Source organism: Equus asinus, chromosome 8 (assembly GCF_041296235.1).
Source record: "Equus asinus isolate D_3611 breed Donkey chromosome 8, EquAss-T2T_v2, whole genome shotgun sequence".
Taxonomy (NCBI): domain Eukaryota; kingdom Metazoa; phylum Chordata; class Mammalia; order Perissodactyla; family Equidae; genus Equus; species Equus asinus.
In genome coordinates this window covers 34,582,998-34,603,810 of record NC_091797.1, presented here as the reverse complement: position 1 = coordinate 34,603,810, position 20,813 = coordinate 34,582,998, and the positions used below count along the sequence as shown (strand labels likewise).

The 20,813-nt window shown below is 57.1% G+C and overlaps 1 protein-coding gene across 19 annotated transcripts; it reads left to right on the top strand.

The window, feature by feature from the left end:
• The first annotated feature begins 1,487 nt into the window (after positions 1–1,487).
• DDR1 (discoidin domain receptor tyrosine kinase 1) lies at positions 1,488–19,022 on the top strand. Of its 19 annotated transcripts, none has more exons than XM_044774953.2 (20): positions 3,282–3,420; positions 4,886–5,051; positions 5,460–5,548; positions 7,792–7,933; positions 8,026–8,128; positions 8,323–8,551; positions 9,948–10,095; positions 10,361–10,469; positions 10,956–11,142; positions 11,242–11,488; positions 12,040–12,135; positions 12,249–12,400; positions 13,312–13,477; positions 14,285–14,395; positions 15,481–15,725; positions 15,901–16,028; positions 16,274–16,492; positions 16,977–17,211; positions 17,758–17,907; positions 18,023–19,022. In XM_044774953.2, the coding sequence occupies exons 3-20, from the start codon at positions 5,546–5,548 to the stop codon at positions 18,161–18,163; spliced, it is 2,811 nt and encodes a 936-aa protein (XP_044630888.1). In that variant the 5' UTR covers positions 3,282–3,420; positions 4,886–5,051; positions 5,460–5,545; the 3' UTR covers positions 18,164–19,022. The 19 variants fall into 19 exon arrangements, with proteins under 19 accessions (XP_044630885.2, XP_070371464.1, XP_070371454.1 ...); XM_070515358.1 differs by lacking the exon at positions 3,282–3,420 and adding an exon at positions 3,448–3,524; XM_070515350.1 differs by lacking the exon at positions 3,282–3,420 and adding an exon at positions 4,230–4,286.
• Positions 19,023–20,813: the final 1,791 nt, after the last annotated feature.

Below are 20,813 nucleotides of genomic sequence, written 5' to 3'. Positions count from 1 at the left end.
GCCTTTCTGGGCTTACTCATCGGGACAGACTGTCTTCCAGTCACAGCTGCATTTTCACAGAACCGTGGGCACGCCTCCTTGCTGTTGTTCCCTCAGCTTCTCCACCCGGGAACAGCCTTGCCTCATCTCAGCAAATGTCTCACTTAAGGCCCAGTTCAAGCTCCAAGACTTCCATGAGGTCTTCCTGGATCTCGCCTCCTGCCCTACTCCGCAGGGCCTGGCCTGCCCCTCCCCTGAGTTTCCACAGCCCCTTCCAGCTCTGACTACCGCACAGGTCATGCTGCCTTCTGTGATTAGACAGCGATATAGATGTCGATATAGATATAGATGTAGATAATAGACAGCGATATAGATGTCGATATAGATATACATGTACATGCCCGGCTTCCCCTCTAGACTGTAAATGTCTGGAGGATGGGGAGTAGGCTGGCTTCCCCAATGTATCTTTCATAGCTCTTGCCATCAGACCCCTGCCCTCCCCAAAGACTTAATAACCGTGGAATGAATCAGGAGGTAGAAATCAGAGACCCAAATGACCCATGAGAAAGCCACAGAGGGAGATCAGCTTAGCAGAGTTTGGATGGTTGCTTCCGTCAAAAGGACCCGCACTTTACCGATGTCATCTCCCATGATCATCCCAACAGACTCCCGGGGCAGGTGTTAGTCTCTCCATGTTACTGGTGAGGCAGCTGGGATGTTGTAGGACTCAGCAAGAGAAGCTAGATGGGGAGTGCCAATTCCAATCCTCTCCGCTCAAAGGCACAGCCTTGCTTTCTCCCCTGCCCGTTTGGTGCTCTGCTTCCTCTCCCATGCTGGGAGAGTCATCACTACCTCCCTACCTGCCCCACCCCCTCCAAGCCTAAGCAGTCACCTTTGGCTTTGGGGGTCATATTTTCCAAATGGAGAATTGGAGTACATTGTCTGACAAGGACATTTGTACTTCAGAGGTGACAGGATGGAGTATGTTTGAAATTGGGGTTGGCTGTTCTTGAAAACTGGAGGTGCCTTTTGGCCTCAGGTACTTCCTACGGCTGCTGGTGCAATTAGGGGGATGCTCACCATGTAACACTTTGGGGGCAGCCCACTAAGAAGGTGCTATTCTGAGTCTCCGCAGAGTACAGAATCCTGAGAGAAGGAAGTGAATTGTTTGGGACCAGAAGGAGGTCTCCAAAGGACCTTCACTGTTCAATTCTCATCCTTCCTCACCTACCTCATGTCTGTCTGGCTCTCTTGCCTGGATTCTCCCCACTCAGCAGGACCAAAAGCCCGCAGCCTAAGCTCTCAGCCACAGCTAGCCAAGGCTGCTTTCTCCCTACGCTGCCTGCCTTTATCTCCTTTGTTTGGGGTCTCTTTGTCTGCAGTCTCCTTTTGGTTCAGTTTCACAGCCCTCGGCCTCCTCTCCCTTTCTCTCCGGCCAGGCTGCTCCCTCCCTCTCTGCGGGGGCCGGGAGGCTCTGCGGAGGGGAGCGGGGCTGGGTTGCCATGGTCACATCGAAGCCGGCCGCAGCTGGCCCGGGCAGCTGCTCCCGGGCTTGGATGGGCGGACAAAGCCGGGCGGTCTTGGCAGCCCCAGACCTGGAACCCCAAAGGCCTTAGACTGGGGGTACTAGGACCCACGAGAACCCTGAGCTGGAGGTGAGAGGGAGGAAGCCAGAGCTGAAGTGGGAGGGCAGGAGCGGGGATTGGAGTTGGGCCCTGCCCTCACGGGGAGGGACCAGGCGGTCCAAGCTGGAGGTGTGGTGGGAGGAGGGGAGCATGGCCAGTGGCAGCAAGAGGAGGAGAAAGATGGGGAATAGAGTTGCGGCAAATGGGCTTAGGGCCTAGGATGTCCCCAAGGGGAGGTCTGGGGCCTCTGTATTCTGATGCCAAGAAACAGGTTTGATTCAGTCTTTGGCCTCTGTCTCTCCTGGTCTGTCCCTCAGTGGCCCTATCTTTCTCAGCCTCTTATACGTCTTATCCCCCATGTCCCTTCCTTTCAACCCTGGGCCTCAGTATCCCTCTTCTTCCCTAGCTTTCGGTTTCACTCCAGGCCCTTCTCTCCCTTGTCCTCATTTCTTGTCCCCTTGGTGTGTCTGCTCACTTCTTAGGGCTCACTTTCCTGCCTTCCCCCCGACTGTCCCCACCCTTTGCCCTCCGTCTCCACTCCACTTGCTCTGTCCAGCTCCTTTCTCCCCAAACTTCAGTCTTCCCCCCTTTTGCTGTGTGTGCCCTGGGTCTCCACCCTTCCTTTCCTCTCTCTGACCCCCAGGTCCCCTCAGCCTCAGCCTCAGTTTATCTCCTGTCTCTCTGAGTTCCATCACCATCGTCCCATCTTTTGCCATCCCCTAGGCTATCCACAGCTGTGCTCAGTCTCATCTTTCTCCCAGTGCTACATCATTTCTTCTTCTTTCTTCCACTCCTGGGCCTCAGTTTCCCATTTGTATTCAGTGGTATCAAGGTCTGATTCATGCCCAGGGCCTTGTCCACCCCCTCCCCCTGCCCCCCACCAGTGGATTCTCACTCTCCCCAGCTGCTGACCCAGCCTGCTAGCCCCAGAGGCAGCTGCATCTCTTGGGACAGGGACTGTAGCTAGTGTGTGTGGGGCCCATCTGGTCCATCCTTCCTCTCACTGGTCCTGCTGGGCTTCCCTGAAGTGGCCGGGTGGTCTGCTCTCTCCTACGTGCCTCTCCTCACATTTTTTCAGCTGTTTTCCCTCCCCTCCTTCCTGGGCAGCAGGATGCCATTGGCTTGAAGGGGAGGGAAGCCTGGATGGGAGGGCATGGATAGGGGAGAAGAGAGTCCTCTGGGGCTTAGGAGGACATGGGGGCCTCTGGAGTTGGGAGTGATGCAGGAGATATGGGATGGGCTCTGGGGGCCACGGACTGGTGACTGGATGCTCTAGGTCTTTAGCACTGCTCTGGGGGCCCCACGATGGCTGGGATTTCCCTCTCTGGCCCCTGGGAATCTCTCGGCTCCGAGCCCCGCATTCCAGCCGGCTCCAGCCCCCTTTCTGCTGTCACTTGACTCCGCTGGGCCCCAGCCCTGCATCCCTCCCACTCCTCCAGCCCTGGGCTGGGGCGAGGTGGGCATCACCGGCTAGGAATTTCTCCTAGGGGAGACAAGGGGGCAAGGGTTTCAAGATTTTATGGTTAACCCTACTCTCCGCAGTGGACCCCTTTCTCTGGCACCGCCATGCCACCTGGCCCAGATCAGCGTGGGCCTAGGGTGTGGAATGTCCTACTGGGGTGTAAAGGGCTGCGGCTCCTTTCCTGAGGCGCCTGGCCGCAGCGCCGGGGGCTTCCCCGAGCCCAGCTCCTGGAAGGAGGGGCTGAGAGTCCGCCCAGGTGAGGTTACTTGGGAAACCTTGGCCCCGCCCCCGGCCCGGCTCCACCCTCGGCCCAGCCACTCGGGGCCCAGATTCCCCAACGGCCGTCTCTAAGGGGTAGGTGCTCCGGAGGAACCCTGGGGGGTTGGTAGGAAGGGACGGTGGGAAGAGGCAATTCTCCGACTGACCACGGGACTGTCTCTTAGGGGGCCCCTTAGCAGGTGGGGCGTCCTGGGGTTTGTGTGCCGACCCGTGGGTTGGAGTCCGTGCCCGTGTGTGCCTTGGCCTCTCCCAAGGGCCGGCCTCTTCCTGGTAGTGCTTTTGTGTACTTGTCTGGTTGGGACGTCGTGTTTCTTTCTTGGGACTGCTGTCTGGGCCTGCACGTAGGGTGCGAGTTTATAATCTGCTGTGAGGTGCAGAGGGGCGGAGATTGCAAGGGAGTGAGAGATCTTACTGTGCGGGTGATTGGCAGGTGTGGGGGTGTGGAGAGAGGTGGTGGGGCCCACGCATCAAACACTTTCCACCACAGCTCTTCTGTCCTGCTCCCCTCACCCAGCAGTTCTCTCTCCCCCATTGGGTTTGTTTACTTAGCCTCCTTGCACTCATCTTCTCTGGGTCTCTTGTCTGATTTTCTCTTTGCTTCTATCCTCCTCCTCCTCCCCACCACTCACCTTGTCCAGGCCTATCCTTGCCAGTGGTCAGACCCTCCGACCCCCACCAGGGCCAGAGCTGGCTGGGCTTCAGGGAGGTCTGCCCCGAGGAGGACTCCTGGCCCTTGAGCAGGGAACCAGGGCCTAGGAGTCTGGACCCCAGGGTCCTTGAAGGGACTGGGGAGGGTCCTGGAGAGTTGGGGGAAGGAACTGGAAGGTGAAAGCGGAGAGAGGGAGGGGCTAGGAGAGAGTGGGCTGGCCGTCAGGCTCTGGGGCAATCTAGGTTGGGGTGTAGAGGATGGGAGGCCCAGAGGGTGCCAGAGAGAAGCAAAGGTTGGTGGTGAGAAGAGTGGGTTTAGGGGGGCTGGTTGAACAGGTGAGCCCTGCTCCCTTCCCCCATCCAAACTCCCGCTGCTGGGCTGGGCACGGGCCTGTGGGAACCTGCTCCTTCCGTGTGCCCTGGGGCTGCCCCTCTTCACCTTCCTCGCCAGGAACTGAGCCCAGAAAGGGGGGAGTCTGGAGGGGGGGCCATGCCATCCTGGGGCCTGAATTTGTGGGAGGCCTTAACCCCCTGAAGCCTCAGCTTCGGCGGTTCTCTTTTGTGGGAACCCAGGGGGTGGGCTGTGGGTAGGTGGAGGGGGATGGGCACGCAGCGCCGAGTGGGCGGCGGTACTGGGGGCACCACAGGCTGGTTACCTGGGGGAGGCCGGGGCGCGCGGGGGAATGCGGGGTGGGCGTGGCGGCGCGGACAGGAGCGCGGGGCCGGAGGGCGGCGCCGGGCGTGGGAGCGGCGGGCACGGCTCCGGCCGGGAGGGGGAAGGGAGGGCTGCGGGCTGAGCGCGGCGGCAGGCGGAGGGGGCAGCGGGGGAAGGGAGGGGGAGGCGGCGCCTGGGCCCTAGCCGCCCCAGCCCTGGCTCCTCTCCCCGGAACAGGCCCCCGACAGCTGCTCTCGGGAGCCGCCTCCCGACACCCGAGCCCCGCCGGCGCCTCCCGCTCCCGGCTCCTGGCTCCCTCCGCCTCCCCCTCCCCTCGCCTCGCCGCCGAGGAGGCCCAGCTCCGGGGCCGGACTCCTGGGTCCGCCGGGAAGAGCGATGAGAGGTAGGGAGAGCGGCCGGAGGACCCCTGCGGGCGGAGGGGCGAGGGCGGCGGCCCGGGGCTGCAGGGGAGGCACGGCGGCCAAGGGTGAGAGCCTGGCGGCAGCGAAGGCAGAATGTTCCAGGGCTGTACTTGGCTGTCCAGCTCCTCTGAGTCTGTCCCTGCCCGCCCCCCCAGCGCTCTGGCTTAATGTCTGAAAATGGGGGGAACACCCTGACCCCCAAGGAAGTGTGTTCCAGCCTGGAAGAAAGAACCTCCCCCCCCCCCCCAACACTTTACTCAGCGGGGAAGACAGGTGCTTCTCTGTGGCCCCACTGAAACATCTCCTCCTCTCCCTGGAGAAGTGGGCCTGCCCTCTCACCTGGCCGGTCCCTGCGGGCATTACTAACTGTTAAGCCTCCACCCAACCAGCTTCCAATTGGGCAGCCTGGCCACAGCCCAGCAGAGAGAGGGACTGACACCCTAACCTGTCAGTGACAGCCGCTCATCCACGCTGGATGGTGAGTGGGTCCTGCCGTGAGATAAGGAGCGCCATCCTCTGTGTCTCTCTCCCCACCCCCTCCCCCAGCCTTCACCCCACAGGTCCCCTGCTGGCTGGACATTCCTTGCTAGCACCTCCACCCCCAGCCCGAGTCAGGTGCTCAGACTCACTGTTGCTGAGAGCACATAGGTGTGCCCCCAATTGAGCCGGACAGTGGAGACAGGTGAAAGCTGAGCGTACGGGAAAATGGAGAGAGAGCTCTTTTTCTAATTGCCACTCCAGCCACTCAGGTTTCCTTCTGTCTGCCACCCCCTTGACCTCCCTCTGCCTTGGTCAACTTGTGTATTAGAGGGTGGGTCCCAGTTCTCTTGGGATCCTGTGCTGAGGGCGTGAGTGTGTGTCTCACACTGTCCTCTGATCGTAGGTGCATGTTGTGTCTGTCCTTTCATCCTCACAGGTGTCTGAGGATGCCTATTAACTAAGTGATGGGATTGGACTTTAGAGAATGCCGAGGTGTGTGGATGGAGTGTGCACGGCTGTTTGTCCTGGTTGGGAGTCTGTGTGTGTAACCGATTCATGTGGATGTCACATGTGAGTGTCCGTCTCTGGAAGCCTGTGAGGGGTTGTCTGTGAGACACAGAGGGGTGTGTGTGTGTGCGCGTGCACGTGTGTGCATGTTACATCCAGCCCCAGTGTTTACAGCTAGCTCTGTGAGTCTGTCTGTGTGTGTGTATATGTTGTTGTCAGGGGTGTGGGGTGGGGGTTGGAGGAGGAGGGTAAAGGGCCTGCAGCACTGTGTCTGGGGCCCCTGGCTTGTAATTGGCTGTAATGGGGTGGGAAGGGGTTTGGGGTAGGTCTTCTGGGCCTGTCTGACCCAGTGGAGAGAAATGGGTGTGGGGCTGTCGGAGAACGGATTTCCCCAGATGTCTGTGCGTTTCTTTGCTTGGCTCTGAGCCCTGTGCTTGTGAGCCGCTCTATTTACCTCTTGCTTTTGTTTCCCTCTCGGTCTCTCCCTGCCTCCTAGCCTCTGCCTGTCTTTGTATCTCTGCCCGGGGCTCCTTTTGCTCCGTCTGGCTCCGATGACTCATCTGGGATAGGCATGAAGGTTACTCAGGGGAACAAGGGCCCCGCTGTTCCCAAGAGAGGTGGGGGTGGAGAGCAGCACCCAGGAATTCGAGGCTGGCCGCCTGGGACTCCGGCTCCCTGCTCCCCTATGCAGGGCTCCTCGACCCCCAAGGGACCAGGCATGATGCCTCTGGTTCTACCTCTCTTTTGATACCCGGGTGCCCCCCACTACTCAGTCATCTCCCTCAGCTGCTGCTTCAGAGCTGTGGGGTCTCAGCTGCCTCTTACATTCCTGCCCCAGAGCATTATGGGAGCAGCTGGAGGAGGACAAAGGGATGGGGGAGTATCCCCCCACTCCTCCTACCTCCTGGGGTGACCTGGCTTCCCTGTCTTTAGACCCGCCCTCATCTCCAAGGCAACTCAGCCTTCTCAGCCCTGGGCCCTTCCTTCAGAGGCAGCTACCTTCAGAAAGTGGGAACTAGGGGACAGGAGATCTGGTCTTAGGAAGTGAAGGCAGAGCGGGGAGAGCTGGGGACGGGATGCTTAGGACCTGATGGCAGGGGCAGAGTATGGGTGTGAGGGCCAGCACTGGGGGTCCCTCAGGATCCCAGGGCCTGGAGAACTCAGTGCAGTGCTCTGGGAAGAATACAGGCCAGGACAGCTTTTCCTGCAGCTGGGGCCGGGAGGTGGATCCCTGGGTTCATAAGGAGATGCCAGCTGGAATGGTTTAGCCGGGGCAAGCTGCCTGGGCCTCAGTGAAGAAAAGCAGTGATATCTCAAACTTTAATGGGCACAGACTACTTGGGGATTGTGTCAAAATGCAGAGTCTGATTCAGCAGGTCTAGGGCGTGGCCTGAGCTTCTGCATTTCTCCCAAGCTCCCAGGTGTTGTCGAGGCTGCTGGTCCAGGGACCACACTGGGCCTAGCAGGGCTACAGAGGACAGTGGGACTGGAAGGTGCTCGGGTCCCCCCTTCTCTTAGAATTCTGGGCTCTTGGAGGGTGTTTAGCCCAGTGTCTGGCATGTAGGAAACATTCTAAAAATATAGCTGATGCTGCTAAACAATTACCATTGTTGTCATTTTTCTGCTTTTATCCCCAGAGCAGTTCATTCTGTCTCTCTGTCTGTTGCTGTTGGGTGTGACCCATCTCCCTGATTGACATTTAACTTAGCCCACCATCCATTTTGTCCCCTGCAGAGATGCTGCCCCCACCCCCTTAGGCCCGAGGGATCAGAAGCTATGGGGCCAAGGGGCCTCTCATTTCCACTGCTGCTGCTGCTGCTGCTGCTGCTCTTGGTGGCAACTGGAGACGCTGACATGAAGGGACATTTTGACCCTGGTGAGGAGACTGGCTCTTGGGCCCCTGAGGGAGGGGGCTTGGGAGACAAAGAGTCAGGGGCCTTGACCCTCCATATGCCTGTGTTCACCCAGCCAAGTGCCGCTATGCCCTGGGCATGCAGGACCGGACCATCCCAGATGGGGATATTTCTGCCTCCAGCTCCTGGTCGGACTCCACTGCTGCTCGCCACAGCAGGTACCTGGCTGACCTGGGGCTGCCGTGGAGGGAGTTCCTGGGCCCTCTCTTTGTGCTTCCAACCCCTCTGCCCAAGCTTCTGAGAGGACCAATGCCAGTGAAACTCTCACAGTCCTGGGGGGAGGGCTTTAAATACCAGAGACAGAGGTGGACCTAGGGCCAGATGTCTCCTGTGATCTCCCACCCCCTCCCAGGCTGGAGAGCAGTGACGGGGATGGGGCATGGTGCCCCGCAGGGCCTGTCTTTCCCAAGGAGGAGGAGTACCTGCAGGTGGATCTGCGGCGGCTGCACCTGGTGGCTCTGGTGGGCACCCAGGGGCGGCACGCTGGGGGCCTGGGCAAGGAGTTCTCCCCCAGCTACCGGCTGCGTTACTCCCGGGATGGCCACCGCTGGATGGACTGGAGGGACCGCTGGGGTCAGGAGGTGAGGCTGGCAGGGGCGGTGCTTTAAACACTACCCATCCACTGGCACTCTCCAGTTTATACCATCTCCAGCCCCGTCCTCCCCACTGAGCTCCATCTAGTGTTGCAGACCTGACCACCTTCCACCTGGATGTCTAATGGGCATCTAAAACTTACCATAAACTTCCCAGCTGAGTTCGAGTCCCATTCTCACCCCAAACCTGCTCCTCCCCCAGCATGCTCTAGCTCAGGAAATGGGACCACCATTTTCCCAGTTGCTCAGGCTGTAGCTAAGATGATATCCCCCTTCCTCTTGTCTCACCTCCTACTTCCAAAGCATCAGCCAGGCCAGTCTGTTCTACCTCCATGATATTTCCTGAATCCGACCACTTGTCACCACATCTGCCTCTACTGCCCTAGGCCAGGCCCCTGGCGCCCCCAGCTTAGATGAACGCGGTAGTCTCCAAACCCTTCTCTCTGCTTCTGCCCTTTCCTGCCCAGGGTCAAATCTCCACCTAGAGGCTACGTCCGTCCATCCGTCTGTCTGTGCACTTAGAAAATGCAAATCAGATGCATCACACCTGGTTCCCAGCCCTCCGCTGGCTCTCCAATCTTCTAGAACAAACTCCTGCCTGGGTGCAGAAACAGCCTCTGCCCTGGCGCTTGCCTGCATGTCTTACTCTCTCCTGTTCTCTCTCCACCTGGGCCACACTGGTTTTCTTGTTGTTCCTGGAACAAGCTAGGGCTTGTCCCACAGCCACATTTTCACTTGCTGTTCTCTGGGCCAGGAAAGCTCCTTCCGCAGATGGCCACAGGCTCTCCCTCGCTCCAGTCAATTCTCCCCTAGATGTCACCTCCTCAGAGAGCCTTTTCTGATGGCCCACCTCCCCCTGCTCTGGCCCCACACGCCCCTGCTTGTTCTTTGCAGCTGTTTCTCCTACGGGAATTGAGAATCGGGAATTGCAGTCCTGTAGTGGAGGGACTAATGTTTACCGCTGAGAACGTGCCTGGCTGGCACAGAGTGGACGCTCAGCTAATGCCTGCTGAATGAACAGAGGGAATGGGGGGAAGGATGAGAGGGGGGCCAAAACAGGGGTGCAGGGCTGTGAGGGACAGGGTGGAATCCGGGCACGATGGGACCAGTGGCTTAGAGACAAAAGGATAGAGCCAGGCAAGGAGTGGGAGGCTTGCCCCTGGAGGTGGAGGAGAGACCACCAGGCTGAGAGGTGTCAGAGGTCTCTGCTGCAGCCCCTCATTGTACAAACACCTGGCTGTATCCCACAGCCCTGTGTGTGCAATGCCACCCTTCATGAGTCTTTTTGTGGCCACTGTGGGCTGGGCCAGGGAGCAGCTGCTAAGGGAGGTTAGATCCGACCTGGAGCCTTTCCCGCTCATCCACCCCGTTTCCTGGCCCACAGGTGATCTTAGGTAATGAGGACCCTGGGGGAGTGGTGCTGAAGGACCTTGGGCCCCCCATGGTGGCCCGACTGGTTCGCTTCTACCCCCGGGCTGACCGGGTCATGAGTGTCTGTCTGCGGGTGGAGCTGTATGGCTGCCTCTGGAAGGGTGAGTCGTTCAGCACCCTGAGAATTCATTTCCTGTCCTGGGAACTGGGGAGTGGGGCCTGGGAGAGGGGCATCCAGGATCCTCTTTCTCCTGTTTGGAAGCCATCCCTCTGAATGAGGAGGGGACTGGCCAACATTGCCTCCTCCATGCCAATGGGCCTGTGGAGGGATGTGAGAAAGGGGCCTGAAACCCACCCAAGCCCGACACAGGGGTGGGGGGACAGGAGCTTCGTGCCTCTAACACCCCTCCTCCCGCCCTGCCCCAGATGGACTCCTGTCTTACACAGCCCCTGTGGGGCAGACGATGTACTTATCTGAGGCTGTGCACCTCAACGACTCCACCTACGATGGACACACCACACACACCATTGGCGGGTGAAAGATTTGGGCCCTGCAGGACGAGGAGCCAGGGATGGGAGGGAAGATGCAGTGGGGGGAGGAAGGGGGTGGGTAAGTCATCTAGGCAATAAGGTGGAAGAACTCTGGAGAGGGATGGGTTAGGTGGGGCGTCAAGGGACAAGACCAGGCTTAAGGGTAGCAAGGTGACTACTAGCTCATATGACACTGTGCAGATTAGAAAAGGGCACCCCCTTTGCTAAGACACGTACATCTGTTGGAAATTGAAACAATAAATACACACGTCATAGATTGCATGGTGCCCCTTAGAGATGGTGCCTTTGTGTAGCATGTGACTGCAAAGTCCCCGTGATAGTCCTGGGGGTGGGGAAGAGAGAGCTGTGTGAGGTTCGGACAGGAGGTTTGGGCTGCCAGGCTGGCCAGGCCACTGGCGGGGGCAAGAGCACCTGGATAGGTGACACTTCCTTCTCTTCCAACCTCTTCCTCGGCCCCCCTCCTCTCCAGGCTGCAGTATGGAGGTCTGGGCCAGCTGGCAGATGGCGTGGTGGGGCTGGATGACTTTAGGAAGAGCCAGGAGCTGCGGGTCTGGCCAGGCTATGACTACGTGGGATGGAGCAACCACAGTTTCCCCAGTGGCTATGTGGAGATGGAATTTGAGTTTGACCGGCTGAGGGCCTTCCAGGCCATGCAGGTGAGTGCGTCCAGCCCCCAGTGAGGGCTCTGAGACCAGGGCAGGGGCCTGCCGGGCTCTCCTGGTCTTGACCCTGTGTCCCTCCCCTCTTCCCCCCAGGTCCACTGCAACAACATGCACACGCTGGGAGCCCGCCTGCCTGGCGGGGTAGAGTGTCGCTTTAAGCGGGGCCCTGCCATGGCCTGGGAGGGGGAGCCTGTGCGCCATGCCCTGGGGGGCAGCCTGGGGGACCCGAGAGCCCGGACAGTGTCAGTGCCCCTGGGTGGCCGCGTGGGCCGCTTTCTGCAGTGCCGCTTCCTCTTTGCTGGGCCTTGGTTACTCTTCAGTGAGATCTCCTTCATCTCTGGTAAGCCCCTGGTCTATGCCTGGGTCCCAGCCTCTGGGATCGCCAGCCCCACAGTGCCCCAGAACATCCACTCCTGGCTCGATGTCTACTGATCATCCCTGAGACTTCAAAAGCAGTGCTGCCCAAAATAATTTGAACGCCTCCCTCCCTCTTTCCCCCACCTATCTGTCTTTCCTTTATGAGACCCTTACCGTGACTGATATTGAGCCAGTCTGACATTGCTGGCTGATAAATATTGAAATACTCTATGCTGGTTGAGAATTAGCCTCTTCTCTAAGCCTCCTGATACACAGGGGCCCCACCCTGGTCTCCCCCCAGGGGCCCTGCATCTCCCCACAATCCAGCAACTAAAAGGTTAACATCCCCCACAGCCAGGCCCCTCCAGGCCCCTGTTCTCACCATGTCTTCTGATTGGTACATATGTTGAGTATCAGCCCTACTCCTGTTCCCTCACGTGATAGTTGCATTTCCTAGGTCCCATGCAGGTAGGCCTGCCTTTGGTCTCCCCCTCCCTATCTGACTCCCTCCTCTCTTTTCTTCCTTCTCCCCAGATGTTGTGAATGATTCCTCTCTGGCTCTCGGGGGCACCTTCCCACCAGCCCCCTGGTGGCCCCCTGGCCCACCTCCCACCAACTTCAGCAGCTTGGGTGAGCAGCCCTGGGCCCTCCTCTGGGGCATGTGGGTCCTGTGCCCCTGTTCCTCGCTGGGGCCAGCTTGGGTGGGAAGCCTCCTGTGGTTCTGACCCTCCTGCCTCCGCCAGAGCTGGAGCCCCGGGGCCAGCAGCCTGTGGCCAAGGCTGAGGGGAGCCCAACTGCCATCCTCATTGGCTGCCTCGTGGCCATCATCCTCCTGCTGCTGCTCATCATCGCCCTCATGCTCTGGCGGCTGCACTGGCGCAGGCTCCTCAGCAAGGTGGGCAGAGTGGGTCACCCCTACCCCGTCCTTCCCCCTACCCCAGCCCTGGGGTTGGGCCACCTGGAGAGGGGTGGGCAGGTTGTGGGTGTGGAGAGCTGAGGCCAGGCTGAGGCCAGTGTGTGTGGGGACTCCTGTATTAGTTAGGGTCCAGCAGGGAGCACAAAGCACAGTCTAGTTACAATAATTAGAAGAGGGCTTAGTAAAGAGACCACTTACGAAGGTATGGGTGGGTGTGTGGAAATCACAGGAGTAGTGCAGCTCCCCAGGCCTGGTCCCGCAGAGCTGTCACCATCCCTGGGCCTGCAGGGTGAGGGGAGGCAGCAGGTACCGGAACCCAGGAGGAGTGAATCTGGAGAGGGCACTGTGAGAGGAGCAGCGGACTTTGATTCATGAATGTGGGAGCCCGAGTCCACCCCGTGGGGAGGGGCTGGGAGAATAATCACCCGGCCTCACTCCCTGTCCACCCTCCAAATTCCTGTTGGAGCTCCTCTCTGCCAACTCGAACCAAGCCGATTGATGCAGTCCACACTGGTCAACCTCTTGGGGCAGATGCCAGGGGGAAAAAGGTGGAGAGTGAAGCTAGAGAAGCATCCAGAAGACGTCTGGCACGCCCCACTCCCGTGTCTCCTGGGAGAGAGTCCAGTGGTGGTGATGCACATTAAGTGGATAATTCCATAATTATCTGGTCAGATTTGGGTTGGAATCCCATTGTGGGACCTCAGGGAATTCCCTTAAATGCTCTTGAGCCTCTGTTTCTTTACTTGTGAAATGGTAAATTAATAGCAGATACAACTATAGGATGGTTGTGAGGACTGAAGGGAAGAACGGGGGTGTAGCATTTCACAAAGAGCTGGGAAGTATGTGCTGAGCGGCAGCCGCAGTTAACATTTCCCATTCCTCATGTCAAGGCCGAGCGTCGGGTATTAGAAGAGGAGCTGACGGTTCATCTCTCTGTCCCTGGGGACACCATCCTCATCAACAACCGCCCAGGACCTCGAGAGCCACCCCCTTACCAGGAGCCCCGGCCTCGTGGGAATCCGCCCCACTCTGCTCCCAGTGTCCCTAATGGCTCTGGTAAGACCTGCCTTGTTCCAGTCCCACCTCCATCCTCTCTGCCTGTTTTCTTAGTGTATCTCCTTCTCTCTTCTTTCCCAGTCCCTTCTTTGCCTGTCTTCCCCAGTTTCAACTTATTTTCTTATTTCTGTGTCCCTGGTCACCACCCTCTATATCACTCCATATCCCAACCATATAATCTCTCTCAAGAATTTCCCACGTATCATTCATGATCCCCAGTGGTCTCATCCTGTCTTTGTGTCCCATACACATCTCTCTCTCTTCTCTGTTGTGCCATCTCATTGTGTCTTCCTGACTCCTCTCCTTCCTCCTAGACTCACCATGTTCATTCCATCCATCCATCCATCCATCTATCCATCTATCTGTATTCATATATCCATTCATCCATCTCTCCATCCATCCATCTACCCATCCATATATATTCATACATCCATTCGTCCATCCATCCATCCAACCACCCATCCATTCTTCATCTATCTATCCAACCATCGTTATCCATCCATCTATGTTCATACACCCATTCATCATTCATCCATCTGTCCATCCACCATCCAACCATTCATCTGTCATCCATCCAACTATTTGTTTATTATCCATCCATCATCTACTTGTTCACCCGTCATCTCTGTATCCATTCATTATTCATCCTGCTCTGCAATGCTCTCCAGATCCTTGTTTTATCCTGTCTCTGTCTCTTAGTACATTTGTTCCCAGCAGCCCTGGTCTCGCCCTATTCCGGGTCTCCCTGTGTGTCTAGCCTTGAGTCTCATCCCTTCCCCGTGTCTCTCCTCCTCCTTCTCCCGACAGCGTTGCTGCTCTCCAATCCGGCCTACCGCCTCCTTCTGGCCACTTACGCCCGTCCCCCTCGAGGCCCGGGCCCCCCCACACCCGCCTGGGCCAAACCCACCAACACCCAGGGTAAGCCCCTCTGCCCCTGGGCTCCGCCAGGCTCCCCATACCTCTACTGGAGCAGGGAAAAGTCCTCACACCTTGCATTCCCTCCTCTCCCCACTGTGGCCTCTTTTACTCTCCTGAGCTCCCAAAGAGGAAGCTCTTGTGCCCTTAGCTCTCCTCTGCTGCTGCTTGCTCCTTTTTAAGGCCTCCCCTGGAGCTGAGGAGTGGAGAGCTCACTGGTTCTCAGCTCTGCCCCCTCCTACTCTTCCATGCCATCTCTTCAGCTCTCCAGAGCCAGAGAGGAGGCTGCTGTGGTGGCCCAGGTTCTCTTGTAACTCCTCCTTCATTCTCTCCTCTCTCTAGAGCTGCAAGGAGGAGGGTCTCTCCCCCTGGGTGCTTGCCCTCTCCCCCAATGTGTCCCCTCTCTGCAGTCCCTGAGGTGAAGGCTCACACCCCGCCCCTTCTGTCTGCTGCTCCTCTCCTCACTGTTGTCATCTCATTGTCGCCCCTTCCCCTGGGCTGAGAGGGGCAGCTCTGCTTCCTCCCCTCTGTCTGTAGACTCCGTGTTGCGTGGGCTCTGAGGAACTGTTCCCCCTTCCCTCTCTGTTTGCCCCTGTCTCTGCTTGTCTTTGAGCTTGGTGTGTTGGGTCAGGGAGGATCTGGGTAACCATGGCGGCGGGGATCCAAGGCTGAAAGAGGGGGATAGAACAGCTAAATGAACGGAAGGGGCCGGTGGGGAGTAGGACAAGGGTTTGGAAAGTGGAAGATGCCTGGATGGCTGGGACCATCCTTCTTCTGAGGGTGGGTAGAGGAGTTCCTCTTCCAGCCAAGACTTACCTCATGGGCTCTTGGGCTGTGCTGGATCCCTACAGAATAAGACTTTATGACATTCTTCACTCAACCATTTCCATTGCCTTGAAAACTCTGGAAGAGCTGTCTTCTCTGGTTTGAGGTTGGTGGGTGGAATACCAGGAAGATGGAGGGTAGACCTATTTTCTCACCCAACTGGGAGACGGGGGGCCCCTGGGAGGCTGGAGTGTGGAGAACCGTGGCTCTCAGGGGCTGCTGCTGACGCCTATGTCCTGTCTTCTCTCCCCTCACCCCTCCAGCCTGCAGTGGGGACTATATGGAGCCTGAGAAGCCGGGTGCCCCGCTTTTGCCCCCACCTCCCCAGAACAGCGTCCCCCACTATGCCGAGGCTGACATTGTCACCCTGCAGGGCGTCACCGGGGGCAACACCTATGCTGTGCCCGCGCTGCCCCCAGGGGTGGCAGGGGATGGGCCCCCCAGAGTGGATTTTCCTCGGTCGCGGCTCCGCTTCAAGGAGAAGCTTGGCGAGGGCCAGTTTGGGGAGGTAAGGAGGATCCCTGCCCAGCCATCTGTAGTGTCTGAGTCTGTCTGGGGCTTTGATGCCATACTCACACATCCTCCTTGGCCAGGAGCCTGTCATCTGTGACTGTGTTATCCCAGTTGACCCTATGACCTTGGTGAACCTTGTAACCTCCTAGTCAATGACCTTCCTTCTCCAGGTGCACCTGTGTGAGGTAGAGAGCCCTCAAGATCTGGTCAGTCTTGACTTCCCCCTTAATGTGCGCAAGGGACATCCCTTGCTGGTAGCTGTCAAGATCCTACGGCCAGATGCCACAAAGAATGCCAGGTGAGGACCAAGGATGGCATCCGGAAGAAGGGAGGGAGGCCATGAAGAGCGGGGAGCGATCTAGAGCGAACTATGGTAGAGACCAGCAGTGGGGAGTGTCTGGGGAAGGTTTCCATCCCAGGCCGCTGCATCACCAGGGAGTGAGCAGCATGTGCACTGGGGGGTGGGGCGCTGTCTGCGTGAGCAGGAGGGAAGGTGCAGGACAGCCCCTCAGGGTCCCTGCCACCTTCTCCTGGCTTCTCTAGGAATGATTTCCTGAAGGAAGTGAAGATCATGTCGAGGCTAAAGGACCCCAACATCATCCGGCTCCTGGGCGTGTGTGTGCAGGACGACCCTCTCTGCATGATTACCGATTACATGGAGAATGGCGACCTTAACCAGTTCCTCAGTGCCCACCAGCTAGAGGACAAGGCGGCTGAGGGGGCCCCCGGGGATGGGGAGGCTGACCAGGGGCCCACCATCAGGTACCTGCTTGCCCAGGCTGGCCCTTCCCTGAGAGCTCCCAATAGGGTCTCTTGGAGGGAAAGAAGGGAGCATGGGGCAGGAAGGCTGGTAGAGGTTCCAGAAGGGGGCTTGGGACGAGGAATCCATGACCATGTTCATCTAGGAATCTGAGGGGCAGAAATGCCGGAGATTACTATGCTGAGGGTGGAGAAGGGACTTGGCCTGTGTCAGGAATATCCCTCTGTCCTCTCTGACCCCCATTGCCCCTGAGTCCAGATTGGGGAGCATAATAAAAGAGATATCTCCCTGGGGCCAGATGAGCCAAAGAAAGGTTGAGCGGGCACCTACCTCCTGCCCTCCGCATGGGTGTTCCACCTCTGCACCGGGAATAGGTGTAACTTGGTCCTGGGGAGTGGGCTCCCTTTCCTGTCCTGGGAATCTATGAGGTGGGGATGAGTCTGGGGCTGCCCACAGTGACCCTCCTCTGTGGGCTCCCTTGCTCAGCTACCCGATGCTGTTGCACGTGGCAGCCCAGATCGCCTCAGGCATGCGCTATCTGGCCACACTCAACTTTGTGCATCGGGACCTGGCGACGAGAAACTGCCTGGTTGGGGAAAATTTCACCATCAAAATTGCTGACTTCGGCATGAGTCGGAACCTCTACGCAGGGGACTATTACCGTGTGCAGGGCCGAGCGGTGCTGCCCATCCGGTGGATGGCCTGGGAGTGCATCCTCATGGTGAGAGGCCCAGAGGGGCAGGGCAGGAGAGCATTGGCTGCTCTGTAGTCTTGTTCAGGAATGTCACTTACCTTCCCTGGACTGCAGTTTTCTCCTCTATCAAGTGTGGGGTTGGATCAGTGCTCTCTAAGCTTCCCTCTGGACTGGAGAAAGCGGGGAGGTGTGGTGGGATGGGAAAGGGCCCATGAGCCAGGAGTGGGTATGAGAGCTGGAGTCAGGGTGTCAGAGACCAAGAGAGAAAAAAGGAGAGGGGAGGCTAGGGATAGAAGGGGAGGAGTTTGGAGAAAGTCAGCACCATAAAATGGGGGCAGGACGGGTGGAAAAGGGAAGAGGTGAGGGAGAGGCTAGAGCAGGAGGAAGAAGGCAGAGCCCAGGGAGGAGCAGGCTGAGTGGGAAAGAGGGCCAGCTAAGGAGAGTGGAGGCGAGGAGTGGAAGGGAGTCAGGCTGGGAGGTGCTGAGTGGACATGGGCTCCCTGTGGGCAGGGGAGGAGGGCCTATGTTGCCTGATGCCTTTCTCTGCCTCTGTCACCCTTATCCATGCACCAGGGGAAGTTCACGACCGCGAGTGACGTGTGGGCCTTTGGGGTGACCCTCTGGGAGGTGCTGATGCTCTGCCGGGCCCAGCCCTTTGGGCAGCTCACCGACGAGCAAGTCATCGAGAATGCAGGGGAGTTCTTCCGGGACCAGGGTCGGCAGGTCAGAGCAGAGGGACGGGAAGATGGGGCTGGTGGTCCTGGAGGGCCAGAGCCTGTCATCTTGGGGACTAAAGAACATTTGTTCCCTGCCTTTTGCCCCCCCTGCCACAATGTAGGTGTACCTGTCCCGGCCCCCTGCCTGCCCACTGGGCCTATATGAGCTGATGCTTCGGTGCTGGAGCCGGGAGCCTGAGCAGCGACCACCTTTTTCCCAGCTGTATCAGTTCCTGGCAGAGGATGCGCTCAATACAGTGTGAATCAACACCCAGCTGCCCCTCCCTCAGGGAGGATCCAGGGGAAGCCAGCGGCACTAAACAAGAGGAGCTCACGGCACCCCAACTCCATTCCCCTCCCGACCACCCTTCATCTCTGAGAGAGAGGCAGTGTGACCGCAGGTGGGCTGGGCCTGCCAGGGAGCTGACGCCTTCCTTCCCCTAGACAAGCTCTCATGCCCCCTTCCTGCTCCTCTCCTAGAAGCCCCCACCACCCACCCAGCTGGCCCTGTGGATGGGATCCTCTCTGACCTTTTCTAGCCATCCCTAGGGGCAGGGTAGGGACAAATATAGGGCAGACACTGGACATGGCCCATTTGAGAACCTGGGCCCCACTGGACAACACTGGTTCCTGGAGAGAAGGCTGTGGCCCCTCCAGCCTCTCTCTCTTTCCGTCACACACTGGACCCCAATGGCTGAGAATCTGGGGAGTGAGGAGGACAAGAAAGGGAGAAAGCTGTTCCTTTGTGCTTATTCCTGGAATTGTCCTCAGCTTTGGCCTCTCCCTCCTCCATCCTCTGAAACACTGGACATGGGGTGATCCTGCCCCCAACCCCAGCCATCCCCACTTCCCACCTGCCGTGTTGTAGCTAGAACTTCTCGAAGGCTGTATGTTTCTGTGGACTAAATATTGGGATTAGGGGGGAAAGCGGGAGCAGTGGCCTGTGGCCCTGGGGTTGGACATCTCTATTGTAGCTGCCACATTGGTTTTTCTATAATCACTTGGGGTTTGTACATTTTTGGGGGGAGAGACACAGATTTTTACACTAATATATGGATCTAGCTCAATGCAATTTTAATCCCCTGCGCTAGGCAGGTAACAATAAAGGTTGAGTTTTCCACAGCTGGGAGTGGGTTCTTGGGGTTTTGGTGAAATCTGCCTCCTGCTGGCACCCCCCCCAACCTATCCCCTCCCTCCTCCTCCTCCCACTCCATTTCCTAGCACGGATTTTGCCCAGCAGAGTGTTCTGTTTCTCCATAATCTGGACCCTGCCTGTAGGACCTCGGGTCCCATGTGAATGCGTGAACCTTGTCAACTCCAACAGGACCTCTGGCAGGAGCCTGGAGGGAGGTGGATTAGGCCAGGGGGCTTCACCTTGTTTGATCCATGGACCCCTTTGGTAGTCAAGAGAGGTCTACTGATTCCTCCTCAGAATTGCGTTTTAAAACCCATTAAAAATATGTATATTATATATTTTTATATATTTTACATAATATATATGTATAAGATTACAGAGGAAATCAGTTGAAAGTTTACCAAAATGTTAAAAAAATTATGATATTGTAACATATGCTTATTTTAAATATGTTTAATGAGATCTAGCAGAAGGTATAACAACTACTGACATTTCCAATAGTAAGGAGCATAAACGATATTCTGAGATTTCTACAATAACAACTTTAGTGGTATGTAAAAATAGCTGTGGTGTCTTAATAGTTACAACCCACAGGTACTGCTAATACTACAGGGGGTAGGATTCATAATTGGAGGAAATGCTAAATTTCAGTTAGAGGTTAATAATAGAGGTGGAGCTTTTCTTTTGCTCAAATTCTAGGCCCTTGCCACCGAGGGTCCAGGTGGAGAATCCCTGGATTAGGCTGATCAAGTGTGCAAATGACCTAGCAGGTGTGAGCTGTTTGGCTGGGAGCCAGAACCAAGATCCTAAATTACCTCAGGCTTGGAAGGATAAGCCACAATCTCCAAGAGAGCATTTAACAAAGAGTTGAAATTTGGTTGGAAAGAAAAAAGTCAGCTGCAAGGACTGGAAAAGGCAGACCCATCTTGATGGCAGTTAATGTGAAATAAAGACCCTGGGGTCTTGGTTGATGGTATTCACAAAATAAGCCAACTGGATAATGAGGATAAGATAATTCAATCTTAGGTTGAACTAATAGGCCTTGGGGTGCAGGTCACAGATCTGAGTCCTGCTGAGAGGTCAGACCACCGTGACCTCGCTTTAAGAGAGGCACTGACCTGTCAAGAGTTTAGAGGCCAGAACCCCAAATGGTGAGCAATAGAAGCCATGGCAGTGAGCCAAGAACTTCCAAATTTCTGACCTTAGAACTCTTAAGCTCTAGACCTATGCAACCACCTAGAAATCATTTGAATGTCAGTCTCGGCATGTTCAAACCTGCTCCTCCTCCGTGTTTCCTGACTCTGAGTGGCGGCATTATCCACTCAGCTGCACAAGCCAGAAACCTGGGGATCCTCCCTGACACCCCCTGTCCCTTACTCCTGCCTCCCAAGTCCAGTCTATCATGAAGCACAGCTAACTTTGCTTCCCAAATTTCCCTTAAGTTTGCCATTTCTTTCAGTTTCCATCGCCATCCTGGCACACGCTACATCTCTTGCCTGGATCACTGCAGTAGTCTCCCAGGATCTATTCCTGCTCCTCTCTGGTTTGTTTTCAGCCTTGCAACCAGAGTGATCTTTAAAATATGTAAAATCGGACCCCACTCCTTGACTTCAAATCCTTTAATAGCTTCCCATTGACCTTAGAATAAAGAACAAAATCGTCCTGGCCAAGTTTGCCACCCCCTCCTTCTTCCAGTGTCCTTCTGCACTCTCTTTTATGCTCCGCTGGCCTTTCAGTTCTTCTAACAGGTCATAGTCCCTCCTGTCACATGGCCTTTG